General features: G+C 54.7%; 1 protein-coding gene across 2 annotated transcripts in view; it reads left to right on the top strand.

The window, feature by feature from the left end:
• The first annotated feature begins 5,518 nt into the window (after nucleotides 1–5,518).
• Nucleotides 5,519–18,072, top strand: part of BICD2 (BICD cargo adaptor 2) — a 39,308-nt gene continuing 26,754 nt past the window's right edge. The window contains exon 1 of one of the 2 annotated variants that reach the window (XM_025984357.2): nucleotides 5,519–5,903. In XM_025984357.2, the coding sequence (XP_025840142.1) occupies nucleotides 5,664–5,903 (240 nt within the window). In that variant the 5' untranslated portion in view covers nucleotides 5,519–5,663. The remainder of the gene's footprint in view (nucleotides 5,904–18,072) is intronic. The other variant, XM_025984356.2, reaches the window with a different exon arrangement.

The following is an 18,072-nucleotide window of genomic DNA, read 5'->3' as shown; positions in this document are numbered from 1 at the left end:
ATCTTAAAAAAAAAAGAATAGACATAGATCCAGATATAGATAGTCAAATGGTTTTCCACAAAGATGCCAAGGGAGTTCATGGGGGAAAGATAGTCTTTTTAGCAAATGGTTCTCTGAAATAAATGTCAGAAAATGTGATTATGGATTTCTATGGTAAGTGTATATTTAGAGTTTGGGGGGTTTGGTGTTTTTAAGAAACTGCTTTAACTAATTTTCAGAGTGGTTGTGCAACTTAAAATTCCTTCTACTAATGGACCAGGGATTCAAGTTCTCTGAAACTTGTCAGTGGTGAAGTAGGTTTTCTTCCCTTGTTCCCATGTCAGGAGGGGAGCATTCAGTCTTTCATTTTCCTTCTACTCCTGCATCATTGGAACTTTTTATTGTGAATGTGTGCTAGATTTCCCAAATGTTTTATTTTCTGCATGAATTGAGATGAATATATGATATTTTATTGTATCACATTAATTGATTTTCAGATATTAGAATTATCTAAGAATAAACCTCACATGGTCATGGTGTATAATCCTTTTCATGTATTGCTGAATTTAGCTTGGTAATATTTTGTTAAGAAATATTGTGACTAGGGGATGGCCCTGTTGGTTGAGTGTCCAGCTCTTGACATAGTTAAAAACTATGTAATCCCAGCTCAAGTCATAATCTTGGGGTCTTGAGATGGAGCCCAACATGGGCTATGCACTCAGCAAGGAATCTGCCTGAGATTCTCTCTCCCTCTAGCCCTCCTTCCATCCACTTGCATGTGGGCACACTCTCTCTTTAAAATAAAAAATAAATAAATCTTTAGGAATTTTGTGAATATGATCAGACTGGATATCATTCTAAAAAGTTTTTTCTTGTGATGTCTTTGTATGGCTTTGGTATCAGGGTGACAATGGCCTCATTGAAGAGGTGGGAAGGCTCCCTTCTCACTTTTCTAGAATAATTTTTGATGTTTTAATATTCCTTCTTTAAATGACAAAATTGGCCAGTGATGTCATTGGGGTCATGATTTTTTTTTGCAAAAAGTTTTAAACTAAACTAAATTAATTTGAATTAATTAAACTAGTTTTCTTGTTACAGGTTTATTAAGATATTCTACTTCTTCTTGAGTCAATTTTGGTAATTTGTGTTTTTCTAAGAATTAATCTGCTTTAATAAGTTGTCTAATTTATTCCATTTTTAAAAAGATTTTATTTATTTATTCATGAGAGAGAGAGAGAGAGAGAGAGAAGCAGAGACACAGGCAGAGGAAGAAGCAGGCTCCATGCAAGGAGTCTGATGTGGGACTCAATCCCAGGTCTCCAGGATCAGGCCCTGGGCCTGGGCTGAAGGCAGCACTAAACCGCTGAGCCAACCTGGGCTGCCCCATGTCTAATTTATTCCTATAAGTAGTTCAGGATGTTCTCTTACAGCCATGTTGATTTCTGTAAGGTCAGGTTTCTTTTTTTTTTTTTTTTTTTCTTTTTCTTTTTTTATTTGACAGAGAGAGGGAGGGCAAGAGAGCACAAGCAGGGGGAGTGGCAGAGGGAGAGGGAGAAGCAGACTCCCTACTGAGCAGAGAGCCCGACATGGGACTCAATCCCAGGACCCTGGGATCATGACCTGAGCTGAAGGCAGACGCTTAAACGACTCAGCCCCCCAGGTGCCCTGTAAGGTCAGCTTTGAAGTCCATTTTTCCCTTTCTGGTTTTGGTAATTTGTGTCTTGTTTTTTATTTCTCAGTTAATATATAGCTAAGGGTTTGTCAGATGGCCACCACTGGCCATCTGAGAGAGAGGCGAGGTCCCAGCAGGAAAGCTCAAGGGACAGAGGGGTCCCAGGCAGAAGGCCAACTGGGAAAGCTGCCCAAAGCAGCTCCCTCTCAGCAGCTATATCACTGCAGTCGTGACAATATTAACTCAGCAACTTTACCAACTGTACTGTCCTCCTTCCAATACAAGAGAGTCGTGTCAGCCCTATAGGTGGTGGATGAGCACACTACTGCTACACTGGTGTATTTGTAAAAGACCAGAAACAACCTACGTGTTCTTCGGTGGAGTGGACAGATGGCTCATGTAAACCACAAAGAAGTATGCAGCCACGAAAGTGTTTGCTGAGAGGAACCGGTGAGCATCACACATTATCACTTTTTTTAAATGAGAAGAAATATATGCTTGTATATTATCTCTTTGAGGGGGGCTTACTTTTCTCCATGTATTTTTTTCATGTACAAATATGCGTAATTTTCATATCATTAGTTTCTTTTATCTCTGACAAAAATGAGAACTTTGAGTTAAGACCTTGCTCATCAGATAAAAGCCATAGTGTATTTTCTGTTTATATTTCTCAGTTATGTTTCTTGTAACGCTAGTACAATATCACCACCAGGAGGCTGGGATGGATACAAGCCACCCATTTAATTCAGATCTCACTATGTGTACTTTTATGTGTACTCACTGAGTGTGTGTTCTGTGCAATTTTATCACGGGTATTTGTGTTACACATCAGAGCAAGAAACAGAACATGTCCATGACCACATCCCCCATGTTGCCTTTTATATCCTCACACATCGTCCCCAACCCCAACTTCTGGCAACATGTTCTCCATTTCCTTAATTTTGTCACTTCAAGACCATTATATGAATGGAATCACACATTGTGAAACCTTTGGGAGTGGTTTTTTTCACTTAGAGTAATTCTCTGAATATTTACCCAGGTTGCTGTGTGTTGCATAGCTCATTCCTTTTATTACTCAGTAGTATTTCATGGTACAGATGTACCACAGTGTTTTGTTTTGTTTTTTAACCATTAACCTGATGGAAGATATTTTGGACGGTTTCCGGTTTGGGATTTTTACAAATAAGGCTGCTGTGAACATTTGTGTGCACAATTTTATATGAATACAAATTCTCATTTAAGTGTCCAGGAATGAAATTATTGGGTCCTGTGGCAAGAGCACATTCAGTTGTATAGGAAAAGGACAAATAGCTCTCTGGAAGGCAATGTATGAGTGATCATTTCTCTGCATCTTTGCCAGCATTTGTTGCTGCCACTGTTTTTTTTTTTTTCCATATTAGCCATTCTGATAGGTGTATAGTTTATGTTCTTTTATTTATTTATTTTTTTAGAATTTATTTATTCATGAGAGACACAGAGAGAGAGTCAGAGATGCAGGCAGAGGGAGAAGCAGGCTCCATTCAGGGAACCTGATGTGGGACTCTATCCTGGGTCTCCAGGATCACGCCCTGGACTGAAGGCAGTGCCAAACCGCTGAGCCACCGGGGCTGCCCATGTTCTTTTATTTTTAAACATTTTTTTAGATTAAAAAATTTTTAAGCAATCTCTACACCTAACATGGGACTCGAACTCACAAACCTGAGATCAAGTCACATGTTCTATCAACTGAGCCAGCCATGTGCCCCTATTTCTAAAAATATGCATATTACCTAAAATCATAACAACATTTTCAAAATGCTTATGTAGGCAGGCACATGAGAGCAACTGATAAAAGGGATACCAATAGATTAACTTAAAATAAGTAGGTCAAAGCATGAGGTCAGATCATGTCTACTGGTCATGCATCTATCCCTGGCATGGGCAGCTTCCTAGAAGTCAAGGGATACTCATATGGCAGCTTGACACATCAGAGCAGACACAGTGAAATGATTCTTTTTTTTTTTTTTTTTAATGAAGATAATGTCATTCCAACATGGAAACATATGGACATTTTAATTAGAATTTCAAAATAGATACAAAAGTCTAGAGCACAACAATAATGTGTGCACTCACTCCACTCCAACTGCCACCAACAAGTGCTTCTTTCATCAACCTCATTGCCCCTTTTTCTGGAATAAACTCAAAGCATCCTGTGCTCCACCTGTAAGCACTTTGGGTGCATTCATATCCCAAAGGGCATTTTCTTATGTATTAATCACACCTAAAATTAACAATAATTCCTTTTAAAGAATGTTAGAGGAAAAATGACTCCCCATACTCCCACCCTCATTCAAACCGTGGTGATTCCACGGCTCCTCCGGTTGTGTGGGCAGCGTGCAAGGACCCAGCAAGGCTGGCTCCAGAGATGAGTGCACAGGGACCCTCTCTTCTGTTTCTGCCTCCACTTAACATTGTATGACATCCAGTTCCACTTAGCTCCATCTTCTTAACCAGGAGAGTTGGATAATTTTCATACGTCTTTAAGAATACCTTCTTTACGAGTCTTTTTTTTTCATTTATTTCTTTTGAATGCTAATGTAAAAATCCTCAACAAAACACTAACCAACCAAATTCTGCTGCTTATTGAAAGAATTATACAGTCCGACCAAATGGGATTTATTCCCATAATGCAAGGATGGTTCAACATAAGAACAGCAACCAACGTAGGGGGCGCACCTGGGTGGCTCCGCGGGTGAAGCGTCTGCCTTGAGCTCGGGTCATGATCCCGGGGTCCTGGAAAGGAGCCCCACGTTGGGGGGAGGTCCCTGCTTAGCGGGGAGTCCGCTTTCTCCCTCTCCCTCTGCCCGTCCCCTTGCTCCTGCTCTTTCTCTCACACGAATAGAATCTTAAGAAAAAAAAGAAAGAAAATCAAGCAATGTAAGACACCACATTACAGAATAAAGGGGGAAATTCACATGATCATCTCAATGGGCGCGGAAGACCATGTAGTCAAGTCCAGCACCTTTAGGATAAACAGGCTAGGAGAAGGGAGCTTCCTCCACACGGCAGAGGCCACGCGGGAGGAGCCCAGGGAAGCCCGCTGTCTCGGTGTACAACTGAGCGCTCCTTCCTGAGGTCAGACGACAAGGACGCCCGCAGTCCCCACGTCTGTCCACCGAGTACAAGTTCCGGCCACAGCAGTCGGCCGAGGTGTCCACACCCGACAGCGAAAGTAAGATCTTACAGGGAGAAAGCCCGGACACGCCGTCAGCGCTCACGAAGGAGTCCAACACCGTGAGAGGACGACAAACCAACACACGCAGGAACCCCGCGCATTTGCACACACAGCCCTGCACGAGCTCGTCGGAAACGAACAAAACAGCGCCACGGACAACAGCATAAACACGACTGACGGAGTAAACCAAGGACGCAGCGGTTTACGGAGTGGTTTACGGAGTAAACCAAGTAAACCAAGGACGCTACAGACTGAAAACTACAGACTGAAAACTACGACACTGCTGGAAGAAGCGAAAGAAGATACTCTGTGCCGGCCAGCCTCCCACGGCAGCGGCGCACCACTCTCTGCTGGCAGGACAGTCGCCCACTGCGGCCTGCGGCGGGACTACAGCCCCCACAATACCTCGGGGGACGGCGGCGGAAGCCACAGCGTTGGTCAATCACGGCCGGCGTGGCGTGGAGCACGACGGGTCTTGTAGTGGGCGCGGGGCGGTGACTGAGGCAAAAGCGTTAGAAGGGGCCCGCCCGAGCGCAAGCCGCAGACCAATCACGGCCGAGCCCGGCGGCGCGGGGCACGACGCGCCTTGTAGTCGGGGCGGGAGGGACTACAGCCCCCACAGTGCCCCACGCGGCGCGGCGCGCACTACGGCTGCGCGGCGGCGGCCCGGGCGCCGTCGGGCTGGGCGGCGGCGGCGGCGGTGGCGGCGGCGGCGGCAGCGGCAGCAGCGGCGGTGGCAGGGGTCGAGAACCCGGCCTGAGCTTCGCCGGCAGCAGCGCTAGCCGACCGCTGGCCACCATGTCGGCGCCGTCGGAGGAGGAGGAGTACGCTCGGCTGGTGATGGAGGCGCAGCCTGAGTGGCTGCGTGCCGAAGTGAAGCGGCTGTCGCACGAGCTGGCCGAGACCACGCGCGAAAAGATCCAGGCGGCCGAATACGGGCTGGCGGTGCTGGAGGAGAAGCACCAGCTCAAGCTGCAGTTCGAGGAGCTCGAGGTGGACTACGAGGCCATCCGCGGCGAGATGGAGCAGCTCAAGGAGGTGAGGCGGCCGGGCCGGGACCCCCCCTCCCCTGCCCGCCGAGCGGAGCCCCAACCCCGGGCCGGGCCGACCCCGGCCAGCCCTGCAGCCCCCCGGGGCATGGTGGACGGGCCTCGGCGGGCAGTGGCTGCGGGCGGGGCCGTGTCTGCTGCGGCTACAGGCCTCGGCACGGGGGGTGGGGGGGTGGGGGCGTGGGCTGCAGGCAGGGCCGCGGCCGGGGAAGGCCAGGCCTGGACCCGGTGGCCTGGGGGCAGGGCCGCGGCAGGCTGGCCTCCGGTGTGGTCGTCCACGACGGCCGGGGTCCCCCGGTCCCCCCTGGGCGCAGCTCCGCCACGGCCCCCCGGTTACCTCTCCCGCCTACTTCCTGCCTCGGCTGCCTTGGCTGCCGTCCCAGGGTCGGCGACAGCTCTGTGGGTATTTATCCGCGGAGGAGCCTGTGTCTCCGCTGTCATTTTGGCCCTGGGCTGAGGTGGGACCCCAAGCTGTCCGTGAGCCCCTGGGGAGAGCTGGGCCAGCCTTCATGAAGTCGTTCTGGTGACTTGAACGGCGGGGCTCTCCGGGGTCTCCCCGCTTTGCAGCCCTCTGGAGCGGGGAGAAGTTGCTTTGTGGGCGGAGCATCCAGGTTTGGATCCAGTCCCAGCTGCTTGCTGGTGTTGATTGTGAGCTGAAGCCTTGGCTTCTCCTGCTACAGCATTGCACCCCCCCCCCCCCCACCACAGCATCCAGGGTTGGTCTGAGGATTGTATGGTTGAATAGGCGGGGCCCCTTCCCCACCTGACACTTCCCTTTTCCATGCGGCCCTTGGTCCTCGGTCTTGGGGTCCAGCACTCTTGCTGCCTCGCTGATGCCCACATCCTGCCATGTCTGCTCCCAGAGGCCTCAGGCAGGCGCCTGTCCTATCCAGAGCCTCCCTGGTTCACTGAGGACACTGGTAGGGTCCCCTTCTGAGAGCGAGGAGGAGAGCGTGTCTGCACAGGTGCTTGGATCTGTGCAAGGCAGAGCAGGTGTTGGGTTATTAGTATCAGGAAGCTGACTGACAGTGGGGCAGGGGACCCATGGCCTGTCACCTGTCAACAGGTCTTGGTGCCTCCTCCGAGCCAGGTTTGGCTGACAGTTTGTCTGCCAGAGGGGTGGCACCGGCCCTCCCACAAAGGCCCCATGGTAGTGGGGTGAGGGGACGCACCTGCAGTGGAGGGGGGCAGGGGGCTGTGAGAAGGTGGAGCAGGAGCACCTTGGGCCCTCCCCTCCCCCAGCCTGCTGAGCACCTCCCCACCCCCGCCCAGCCCCAAGCACAGTCCCTGTCTGTGTTCACAAGCTCACATTCATGTCCACTCAAAGAATGGACGGGGACCGACTGCAGCAGAGAACCAGTCCCCACGTGGGGGCCCTTCCGTCGTCAGCTCCTTGCTGTGACAGACACAAGTGTTTGACCAGCGCAGGAATGTTGGCTCTGTTTCGTGGGGTGTGTCTGGAGGGTGGGTCCCGGAGAAGGGGGGGTGTCGGGAGGATGGTGTGCCAGTCTCCACATGCGCTCGTCCAGCACCTGCCTGCTTCCCTGGATGTCCCCTCCTAGCTCCTGCACAAGTGGGGCCCTGGGTCTCGGACACATGGCTCTACTGGCCTGCCCCTGTTCCCTCCCTCATCCCTCTGGTGTAGGTGAGGGGCACACTGCGCAGCCTAAATCCTGGAAGAAGCCGAGGAAGGCGCATCAGAGTGAGGCATGATGCAGGAAACTCAGCCGGGTCCCTCTCAGCTGTGCCAGTGCAGCCTCTCCTCAGCCAGTTTCATTGTAGTCGGGTCTGGCCTGGATTAACTCTTATTTTAAAAATCAAGATTTAAGGAGACAAATTTTGTTGAGTCTTTTTTTTTTTTCTCTTGTAGAGAGGTGAGCTTTTTTTTGTTTTATTTTAAAACAATTTCTGGAACTGAAGTTGTTTCAGTCACTGACAAATTGTATTTCAAACAGAGGTGTTTGTGCTTTTGCAGGTGGTCCCGTCTGGGGGGAGGGGAGCAGGCTGGTTGCTCACAGGTGAGTGACTTTGTGCTGGGGCTCAGGACAGGGAGGGGGCCATGTGGTGGCCATGCAGCCTCTGTAACCTGGCAAGTGTGTGTCCTGACACCATGGTGTGTATGTGTGTATGTGTAGTGGGCCGGTACCTGCTGGCCCTTTGGGCCTAAGCATTTTGCTCGTTATTGAATGTGTCCTGATAAGGCCCAGGCCACCCTGAGTCCCCCTGTCCCCTCCCTACTCTAGGGAGAGAGAATCAGTGGCCTGTGGTCAGCCGTGTGGTCAGCCACGTGTTTCCTGTCCTGAGTGGCCGTGTCCTCACCTCACTCTATCTGCCCTGCTGTGGACAAGGGGGCCGTGGTGCTGGGCTCAGGCAGGTACCCCAGGGGTGTGGGGGCTGGAGAGTGGGCCTCAGGCCAGGGCTCCAGGTGAATGTAGTCTCAGGGCAGGAGGGTGGGTGTGGACACCCTCGCTGCCTTGGGGGCCACCCTGGGATCTCGTGTGTGCCATGTACTTGGGGCCCAGGATGCAACAGGTGGAATTGGTGAGCTGTGGTGTGTCACAGGCTGGGCACAGTGCCCAGCATACAGTAAGTGCTTACTTAGTGCTTGCCATGCAGCATTGTCAGCTCCTTCCCTCCACTTCCCTTGGGCCTGCTGTCCCCACGGTCCCGTGTCCTGGGCGGCAGAGCCTGCTGCTGCCTGGGGCCCAGGGCCTGGCTTAGCCTGCCCTCAACCTCCACAGCCCTCCCCCTCCCAGCCCTGGAAGGCAGCCGCCTGCCCTGGAGGCCTGGGCGCTTCCCTCTGGACTCGCCTGAGCCTGGCTCCCCGAGTCCCTCTGGTCCTGCTGAGCTGAAGGGCCAGGGTGGAGCTGGTGGGGGCAGCTGCTGTCTCCGGCACTCAACTCCTTCCTTCTCTGTCTGCTCTCAGCAGATGGTGACAGTGAGGTGACGCCTAGGATGGGGTCCTCGGCACAGGGTCGCATTGGGCTCTTTGCTGGGAAGCTATGGATGTGGGTTGGATTCATCCGACAGAGGAGGGTGCTGGGAACGCCTCCCTGTGCCCTACGGGCAGCTACAGCCCCCACACCAGCCCTTGGGGCCACCACCTCGTCATGTCCATCCTACAGCTGGGGAAACCAAGGCACAGAGAGTCGAGTTTTGCTCAGGGCTGTGAGCCTGTGTGACTGGTCCCTGTTCCTGCTGAGGACGAGGTGGTTAGAGGCCTTGTCGGGTATTTGCATGGGGATTAGAGGAGCCCTGACTTGGCTGAAGCCTGTGGGGATGTTCTAAGGTGGAGCAGAGGCCTTGGGCTGGAGTCTTCTGGGGGACCCATGCCCTCCAGTGCTGGCTGCCTGGGGGTATGCGGGGTCCCTGGGGGTGTTGGCTGCCCTGCCCACGGGAGGCACTGGGTGTCCGAGGACAGGGACCACTCGGCCCTTGTGGCTGCGCTGCTAGATGTACCCACCTTGCTGCTTATGGAGCTGTGTCGAGCAGGAATCGGAGAGCAAACTGAAGGGCCCTCCCGCTGCCCTAAGTGCCAGGGTCCTGCGTGGCCCTCGTGGCCCCTCCTGTCCCATCTGGTGGCTTGTGTGACAGAGCCACTTCCCAAGAGGAGGGGTGGGCAGGAGCCTCAGGGCTATGGCCCCAGCAGTGGGAGGTGCTGAAGTGACGTGGGCCCAGTGTCTGCCTGGCTTCAGGAGGGGTGGGCCGGAGAGCCGGGTGCCCCTCACCCACGGCTCTGCCTGCCAGGTGGGGCAGATTCCTGTGGTCCGGGCAGGGAGCTGGCACCCCTGGAGAGCACGGGCAGGTGCACATGGACTTGCTGGGCACCCTGGCCCTTCCTGTGAGGCAGGAGGACCTTCTGTCCTGTTCGGGAATAGCTTCTCCATGTTGGTGCACCAGGTGATGTGCCGCTGCACGCATTGGGGTGCAGAGAGACTGCCTTCTTCTTAGTGCTGTGGAGTGCCTGGTGGGCAGGGGCCACCAGGGGCTTGCAGGCTCTGCCCTGAGGGGGACCAGCGCCGCGTTGCTCAGGCAGGCGGCGGCGGGGAGGTCTGGGGCCCGGCTTCCTTTGTAGACCATAAATCACTGCGGGCCAAGCGGGCGCAGGATAGGCAGTGTGTACTGGGACGTGCGGTGGCAGTCGTGGGAGGAGAGAAGCTGGGCCCATCACGGCTGCAGAGGCCCCGCAGTGTCACGCTTGGGCTGTGGGCAAACAGGCTTCGCTGTCATGCAGAGCCCTGGTTTCCGCCAGTTCGGAGGACGCTGTACACTTCCACTCCTGGCGCTGTGTCCATGGACTCGGTCGTGGTGAAGGCAGTTGTCTGCCTCGTGCCCCTGCTGCAGAGGACATCCCGGGCAGAGGGATGCATGCGGCTGGCCCTCGGGGTCTCTTGCCTGCGACTCTGGCTCCAGCAGCCTCTTCCTGGGCCTTGCTTCTCTGGAAGGAGGAACTCTTTTTTAATAAAATGTAAGTTAAATGTTTGATAGCCCTCAGGTAAATCTTTACACCTGGCAACATTAATAGCCCCTTAGCGTCATCACAATCCCCTCAGGTGCAGTCAGTGGTGGGACTTCCCTGCGTGGCCCTGACATGTTCTGGTGCCGGCGCCCTGCTGGTGTCAGGAGCCAAGCAGGGTCCTCTGGATGCCCGTCCTGGGGCCCCCAACTGCCTCCCGTCTCCCTGGGGCCCCACACTTGTCTTTCTGTTCCTTTTTCTTCTTTACAAAGTTGGCAGGACTGTACCCTCAGCCAGCGCTGGCCTGGATCCTGGGTTGCTGGGCGGTTGTGGCCTGTCCGGCACGTTCGTCAGACTGGCCTTGTGCACCCCGCCTTCCCGCCAGTGCTCATGAGCACCCAGGGTGTGCCCTGACTGATGCACAGAGATGCCAGCTCCCTGTAACCCTGCACAGTGGGGCCATGCTTGTCCCCATTCCACGGGTGTGGGCCTGGGGTTGGGGAGCCCACAGCCCAGCTGTATGCCAGCCAAACTTGATGTGACCCCCCGCGGTCCCCTCCCTAAGCCTCAGTCTCCTAGTTTGAGGCCAGCACATCCCTGAAGTCCTGGAAGTCATGGCGTGGGGAGGGCCCTGGGACCTGTCGTGTGCTGCCTGGGGTCCCCTGGGCCCTCCTCTCTCTTTCCCCCTCGCACCCCAGTCCATATGTCCTGCCGGAGTCCCACTTGTTCAGCCACCTGGGGGTCCCCCAAAGGTCCTAGCACTGTGACCCGGGGTGCTCAGAGGGAATGTCGGCCCTGGACGGAGCAGGGCTGAGCCAGGCAGGCTGTGTGCTGTCCCCCTGGCACCTGCTGCAGAGACTTACCCAGGTTAGGGAGGGCAGCCCCCCAGAAGTCCCCAAGCCAGTTCTCATCAACACCCATGTCCCTTTGCCATCGTGGCCAGCGTGGTGACACAGTCCATTCTGCAACAACAATCTGCTTTGAAAATGCGAATTTGGGGATCCCTGGGTGGCGCAGCGGTTTGGCGCCTGCCTTTGGCCCAGGGCGCGATCCTGGAAACCCGGGATCGAATCCCACGTCGGGCTCCCGCTGCATGGAGCCTGCTTCTCCCTCTGCCCGTGTCTCTGCCTCTCTCTCTCTCTCTCTCTCTCACTGTGTGCCTATCATAAATAAATAAAATAAATAAAAAATTTAAAAAAAAAAAAAAAAAAAGAAAATGCGAATTTGTTCCAGAAATGGGTGATGTTTGAGGAACAGTAGGGGCTGGTGGGAGTTCAGCCTTCGCTCATGTGCAGTCTTGTCCCCAGAAAACAGCAGCTGTCCTTTTCCTGCTGCAGGACCCAGTGTGAGGTCCCATGGGACAGACCTCACTTATCCTCAGACTCTTCCTGGTTGGATAGTTCCTCAGGCTTCCCTTGTTTGTGGTGACCTTGACAGCTTTGAGGGGTGCCAGGCAGGTGTTTTTTGCTGGATGTCCCTCAGCTGGGATTTCTCATGGTTGGGATGGGGTGATGGGTTTCTGGGAGAAGGGCTGCAGGAGTGAGGTGCTCTTCTCACCCCATGCCTGGCTGGGGGTGTCGAGTCTCCACAGCCAGGGCGCCCCCCCCCCTTCCAGAGCCCTCCTGGCCGGGAGCTTCTACATATCTGAGTGGGAGACCCGTCTCTTCCCATTCATTTAGGGACCCGTTTCCTGGTTTATATTGCTGTTGGCCCACAGGTACTTTGTGATGTTTGTGTTATGATCCAGTAGCTGCTCTACTTTGTTGTCCACTTGTTCAGCTTTGGACCCTGGCATTCTCCCGTCTGTCCTGCACCCGGTGGACATACTCATGGTCGTGATTGTTCCATTGCTCCGTCCCTCCCTCCTTCTCTCTGGTTCTGCAAGGTGCTCCAGTCCTGGGTGCTGGTGCTGGGTGCTGCTGACCTGGAGCACAGTGCCTCTATGCCCTTGGTCCTCTACAGCTCTGCTTATTGCCAAGTCAGTTGCTTGAGCCAGCACCGTGTCCCCTGTCCCCTTTGGTGAGGTGGCTTCATCCCTCTGAAGTACAGGTAGATTGTTTAAGCACGTTCTGCATTCCTTCCCAGGGTCCCCCAACCTTCTAAATGATATTTTAAAGTTTGTACACATTTTTCCATGGATGTAACCACAGTTTGTTTATCCATTGAAGCCGGTCATCTTGGTCACTTCCACTTTTGCACGATTATTGGCTGGCAAAGCTGCTGTAATCGTCCATGTGCAGGTGTTTGGGTCAACACCTGGGCATGCAGTTGCTGTGTGGAATATGCTCAGTTGTGCAGGAGACCACCAGGCTCCTCGGAATGGCTGTGGCAGCCAGTGTCCCACAGCCTGACTGCACGTGTCTGCTGTTCTGCATCCTCACCAGCACTGGGCATCGTCAGTGCTCCAGGGTTTGGCCACTTCAGTAAGCGCGAGTTGCATCTTACTGCCACTTCCCTGATGACACCAGATGCGCAGCAGCTTGTCGCAGGCTTATTGGCCGTCTGTGTGTCCCTGGTAAGGTATAGCTCTCATCTTTTGCTATTTTGAAAACTGAGTTGTTTCTTACTGTTTAAGGACACAAGTCCTCGTTTGCAGGTCGTTTCTCCCAGTCTGCAGCTGGTCTTTTTTTCTCTCAAAACCACGTCTGGAGTGGTTTTAATTTTTGTGTCCTTTTGCTTTTGTGGGTTGTGCTCTCAGTGCTAAGATTTGCATCACTAAACCCAAGATCACACTGACTCCTCCGCTGCATTTTTCTCTGGAAGCTCTGAGGTTTGCCTTTTATGTTTAGGTCAGGCCCAGACTTGCTTTTTTGCGTGGGGTCTCTGTTTATTGAAGAGACTAGACTGATTTTTGCTCTGTTGTGTTTCCTGTGCTCCTCTGCAAGGTCCAATCGCCATGGACGGGCCTATTCAGTTGCTCCGTTGTGTCCATCGATCTGTGCAGTTATCTCACTGTCTTGATTGTGTGTTACTGGTTTTATCAGGTGTCCATCCTTTAGTGTGTCCCCTGAGCCATGGGGATGTGTGTGTGCCTCTGCATGCCCCGGTCTTTAGCTCATGAGGTTGCTCATGGTCTCTTGTCAGTTTAGGGTAATCCTTTTATTAGATCTTGACAGAAAGCAAGAGAATGCACGTGGTTATAAAGCAAAATAACCAGCACCTCTCTGTGTCCTTGTGCCCTTGTCTTTGAAGGCTGCCACAGGACAGCGTCTTCATATGGATTTTCCTTCCCTTTGGGTCCCACTCAGTGAGAGTTGACTTTACTCCTGATAAACCAGCCCAGTGATCAGCTTACTAGCCTGTGCACTTGACCCAGGCAGTAGTTGGGAAGGGTGTGGAGTAGCCAGTGGCTGGACCTGACACCCGTTCCTCTAGGTGTCCCGCGGGCTACTCTCCCCACGGGCTGCTCGCTCTCTCCAGAAGGGTGACATACACACCCCTGTTGTGGTTTGGTGCCACCACTGTCATTCATGTGGCCACCACCCTCTGGAAACCTCTTTCCAGCCCATTAGGCCCCTAGGTCTGGCCCCTCCTTGGGTGCCGGTGCCGGTGCTGGGCTCCACCCTGAGCCTGCTCCTCGTCTTCACTGGCCTTGAGACAGGTCTTCAGGAATGCCCTGCATTTATGGTTGGCCCAGGCGGGGCTCCCACATGCTCTGGCTGCCCAGCACACATCTTTCCCTGTGCTCTGTGGAGTGCCTCACTTCCACACTCACGGTTGTGATTATTCCGTTGCTCCGTCCCTCCCTCCTTCTCTCTGGTGCTACAGGGTGCTCCAGTCCTGGGTGCTGGTGCTGGGTGCTGCTGACCTGGAGCACAGTGCCTCTATGCCTTTGGTCCTCTACACTCTGCTTATTGCCAAGTCAGTTGCTTGAGCCAGCACCGTGTCCCCTGTCCCCTTCGGTGAGGTGGCTTCATCCATCTGAAGTACAGGTAGATTGTTTAAGCACGTTTTGCATTTCTTCCCAGGATCCCCCCACCTTCTAAATGATATTTTAAAGTTTGCACACATTTTTCCATGGATGTAACCACAGTTTGTTCATCCATTGAAGCCGGTCATCTTGGTCACTTCCAGTTTTGCACGATTATTGGCTGGCAAAGCTGCTGTAATCCGTGTGCAGGTGTTTGGGTCAAGCACCTGTGCTTGCACCAGCTCAGGTCTGGAATGCCTCCCTATTTTTAGGACCTAGTTGTGGCCGTGGATCTCGGAGAAGCCAGAGTGGCAGGGCAGTGGGCTGAAGTTGGTGGGGTGGCTGCTGCATGTGAGCCATGCTGGTGCTATTGTCACAGGCTGTACAATGGTCCCCGGCATCTTGGAGGGTGAGGGTGGCTCGTTTGCCATGTATGTGTGTCACAGCACAGGAGGGCCCTGCCAGCCTTACCCCTCTGCCCAGTCCCAGAGTGTGTGGCATGGATGGTGAGGCTGTCTCCCCATGTGGAGCAGTGTCCTCTCTCCTTAGGCGTGGGAGCCCCTCGTGGCCAGTGATCCTGCATTGGTTCCTTGGGGGCACCTGGGGCCAACCCTGCCAGTGACCATGACAGAGAGCCAGGTGTGAGGGGTACTCACCCCTGAGGCCTACTGTGTCCCTCTGGCCAAAGCCGTAGACCATCTGTCCCAAGGTTGCAGAACCCTGGGTCCCGAGGAGGAAGCTCTGCCCACTGGCTGACCCTGTGGCTTGCTGGGGTGTCCCTTGTACATGGGGCTCATCATGGAGATGCTCAGATTCCCAGTGCAGACTGCTGTCCTGGTATTTCTAGGCCAAGCCGTCCTGGGGGCTTGGGGCAGATGGCCACTGGACCACTGCCCTTCCTGCCATGGCTGCAGGCTGTTGAATGAGGTTTGTGTTGGGCGCCCAGCTGCTACAGGAACACAGGGGCTTGTCCCCTGGTGCTAGGACTGGCCTGTAGGTCCCCGGGTGGTAGAGCCAGGGTCCCAGGGGACCGTCGCCAGCCCTGGGGCTCAGCTGGCCAGGAGCCTGCCTGCTGACACTGAGGCAATTAGGGTGTAATCTTCTCTAAATGCACCCGATTCTGGCTAAATCCCTCCTGCCCAGGAGTGGATTCCCAGTGTTTAAAAGCAGCTTAATGTTTGGACGCTGCCCAGGGCAGCTGGGGTGCGTGGTTGGCGATGGGACAAATGTGGGCGGGTGGGGGGTGACATCCATCCGAGGCAGCCACATTCTGTTCCCATGTGGGTGTCTGTCCTCAGTCTGGTTTGTCTGACCCCCACAACCAGTGTATGGGTGCTCCAAGAGAGAACTGAGGCCAGAAGTGACCCAGTGGGAGGATGAGTTGATGGGGGCAAATGTCACACATGGACTGCCTGGGACGGGGGGGGGTCCCTGGTCAGCCAGGCGGAGTTTGTGTGAGTGTGCATACAGCCCCCCCTCCCCCCGCCCTCCAGCTGACCTGCTAGCACCTGTCTATTCACTGGCCTGTAGTCCCCACCCACCCACCCACTTCTGGTATGGGCCCCCCACCCTGCAGTGTCCCCATGTCTAACCTGTTCTTCATCCGTAGGCATTTACTGAGCATCTGCCACTTGCCAGGCACGGGCGCCCTGACCCCACCGAGGAGGTACCCACCAGCCGCCGGGCACAGGTGCCCTGACCTCACCGAGGGGGTGCCCACCAGCCACTGGGCATGGGTGCCCTGACCCCACCGAGGGGGTGCCCACCAGCCGCCGGGCACGGGCACCCTGACCCCACTGAGGTGGTGCCCACTAGCCACTGGGCATGGGTGCCCTGGGCCCACTGGTGTTTGTGTTCCCGTAGGCCAGGTCTCCCTCCCTCCTACCCAGCCCACACGGTGTATGTGGGGGTTTGGGTGCCCCCTCCCCAGCTGTGTCCTCTGTGACCTGGAATGTTAAGAGTGCTGGCCTTAGGCTGCTGTTGGACTGGAAGGTCCGAGGGTGGGGCTCACTGCACTTGAGCCCTGCCCTCACCCCAGCCGCCACATAGACCCTGCTGATACCCTGGCTCTGAGAGGTGGCTGGTGGGGACCCTGCAAGGGTGTCACAGGCCTCTGGGTTCTGTCCTTGTATGGGAGCTTGGCCCCTCCTTCTGTTGTTTCTCTCTCTGGGGCTCCCGGAAGCTGCTCAGGCTGGCTGTCTGGTCTCCCACTTGTTGGGATTCACTAAACGCTTCTTCCAGTGGTGGACTGCATTAGTCAGGGTCTGATCTCCCTCTGATCTCATAGGATGGAAGATTCCAGAGCGACTCTAGCTGCTGTCCACAAGATTGTGTCCTGTAAGCCATCTTGTTTCTGACATTGGTGTGTAGCTCACCTGTGAGGAGACAGAGTAGTTTGTGCTCCCATGGCTGCCCCGGCAGGAGGGTCACCAGCGGGGGCCATCCACCCCGCCTGGCCCCAGCAGCCCTGCTGGCCCTTGGCAGGGTTAGCTTGTCTGTTCACTGTGGGCTTTCTGCCTGAGCAAGGTGCCAGGTAGGTATCAGGGTCACCAGCACCTGCCCCTGGGGGTGTTGGAGTCACTGGTGTGCCAGGCTCTCTGCACCTGTGCTCTTACCTCTTCCAATAGACTACACAGATAGCCACCTGGTCCCCTGGGACCAAGCCCTCCTCAGGCTCTGCTGCTTCCATGACCCAGCGCCTGGGTGCAGGGCTGTGTGCTAGGAGGAGATAATCTCCTCCTGAGAAGTGGGGCTGAGGACCAGTGTGACCAGCCCCAGCCAGATCTGGGGATTAATGGGCGCTGCCCTGGAGAACTGCAGCATTCCAGGCCCAATCCCCTGAGAAGGGAAGGGTCACCTAGCAGGTGAGCCTGCACCTGTGAACGCATGTTTCTGGCTCCCCAAGTGATTTGAGTCAAGACTATCATTGGGGCCATGTGATGGTTGTGCCTTCCCAGGCAGTGCCACCTGGGACATGACAGGGAGTCAGTTGCTCTGAGTCTGCTTTCCCCCCTGTGCAAGGAGGTGTTTCCCATGAGATAGAAGCTGATGGGCTCCCGTTGGCACAGACTGTGAGGTGCTCAGGCTCCCAGGCTTCTCCATCTGTGGCAGCTCCTTCCTAGACAGAAGCTGGAAGGGAGCAGAACCACTGTGCTGAGCGGGGCTGGGGGCAGGGCTTTGGAGCCGCCCTGTTCCAGGTGCTACGTGAGCACCATGTCCTTGGGCCTCCCTCGGGGATGTCTGTCCTGGACGCTTACTGGCTGCAGCACTTCTCTTGCCCCCTGCCCCAAGCCTTTGTCGCCTGGCCATTTGGAGGCAGTCCTTTGTGAAGAGCCTGTTGGGGACCCTCACCAAGGTTTCTGTAATGTGTCTGCCTTTCTCTTACTGATGCATTGGAGTTTGTAGTGGTCTGGGTACAGGTCCTCCTGTCATCGGGCCGTGAGTGGTTCTGATGCTGGCACAGAGGAAGGAGCGGCCAAGGGTTGAGGTGGCCCAGTGGTCCCCTGCCGTGGACAGCTGAGGCCTCCTCCCCTGGGGCCTTACTTTCTTCCTCCAAAAAGACATGAGCCGGAATCCTCCTGAGGACTTTGAGACTGGTGTTAAGGGAGATGATATGGCGAAGGCACGTTAGTGAGGACTGGTGGCCAGTGTTGTCAGTGTTTGGGTCTTTAACAGGAGGGGCCCTCACGCCCCTGGGACAGTGCATCAAAGACCAAGGCAAGTGTTGATGATGATGTGGGGACATCAGAACCTACCCTTTGCTGGTGGAAAGTGGTATGGTGCGACAGCCTT

This window comes from Vulpes vulpes, chromosome 1 (genome assembly GCF_048418805.1).
Source record: "Vulpes vulpes isolate BD-2025 chromosome 1, VulVul3, whole genome shotgun sequence".
Taxonomy (NCBI): Eukaryota; Metazoa; Chordata; class Mammalia; order Carnivora; family Canidae; genus Vulpes; species Vulpes vulpes.
Note: the sequence above shows the minus strand (reverse complement) of the source record. Positions and strands in the feature narration are given on the sequence as shown.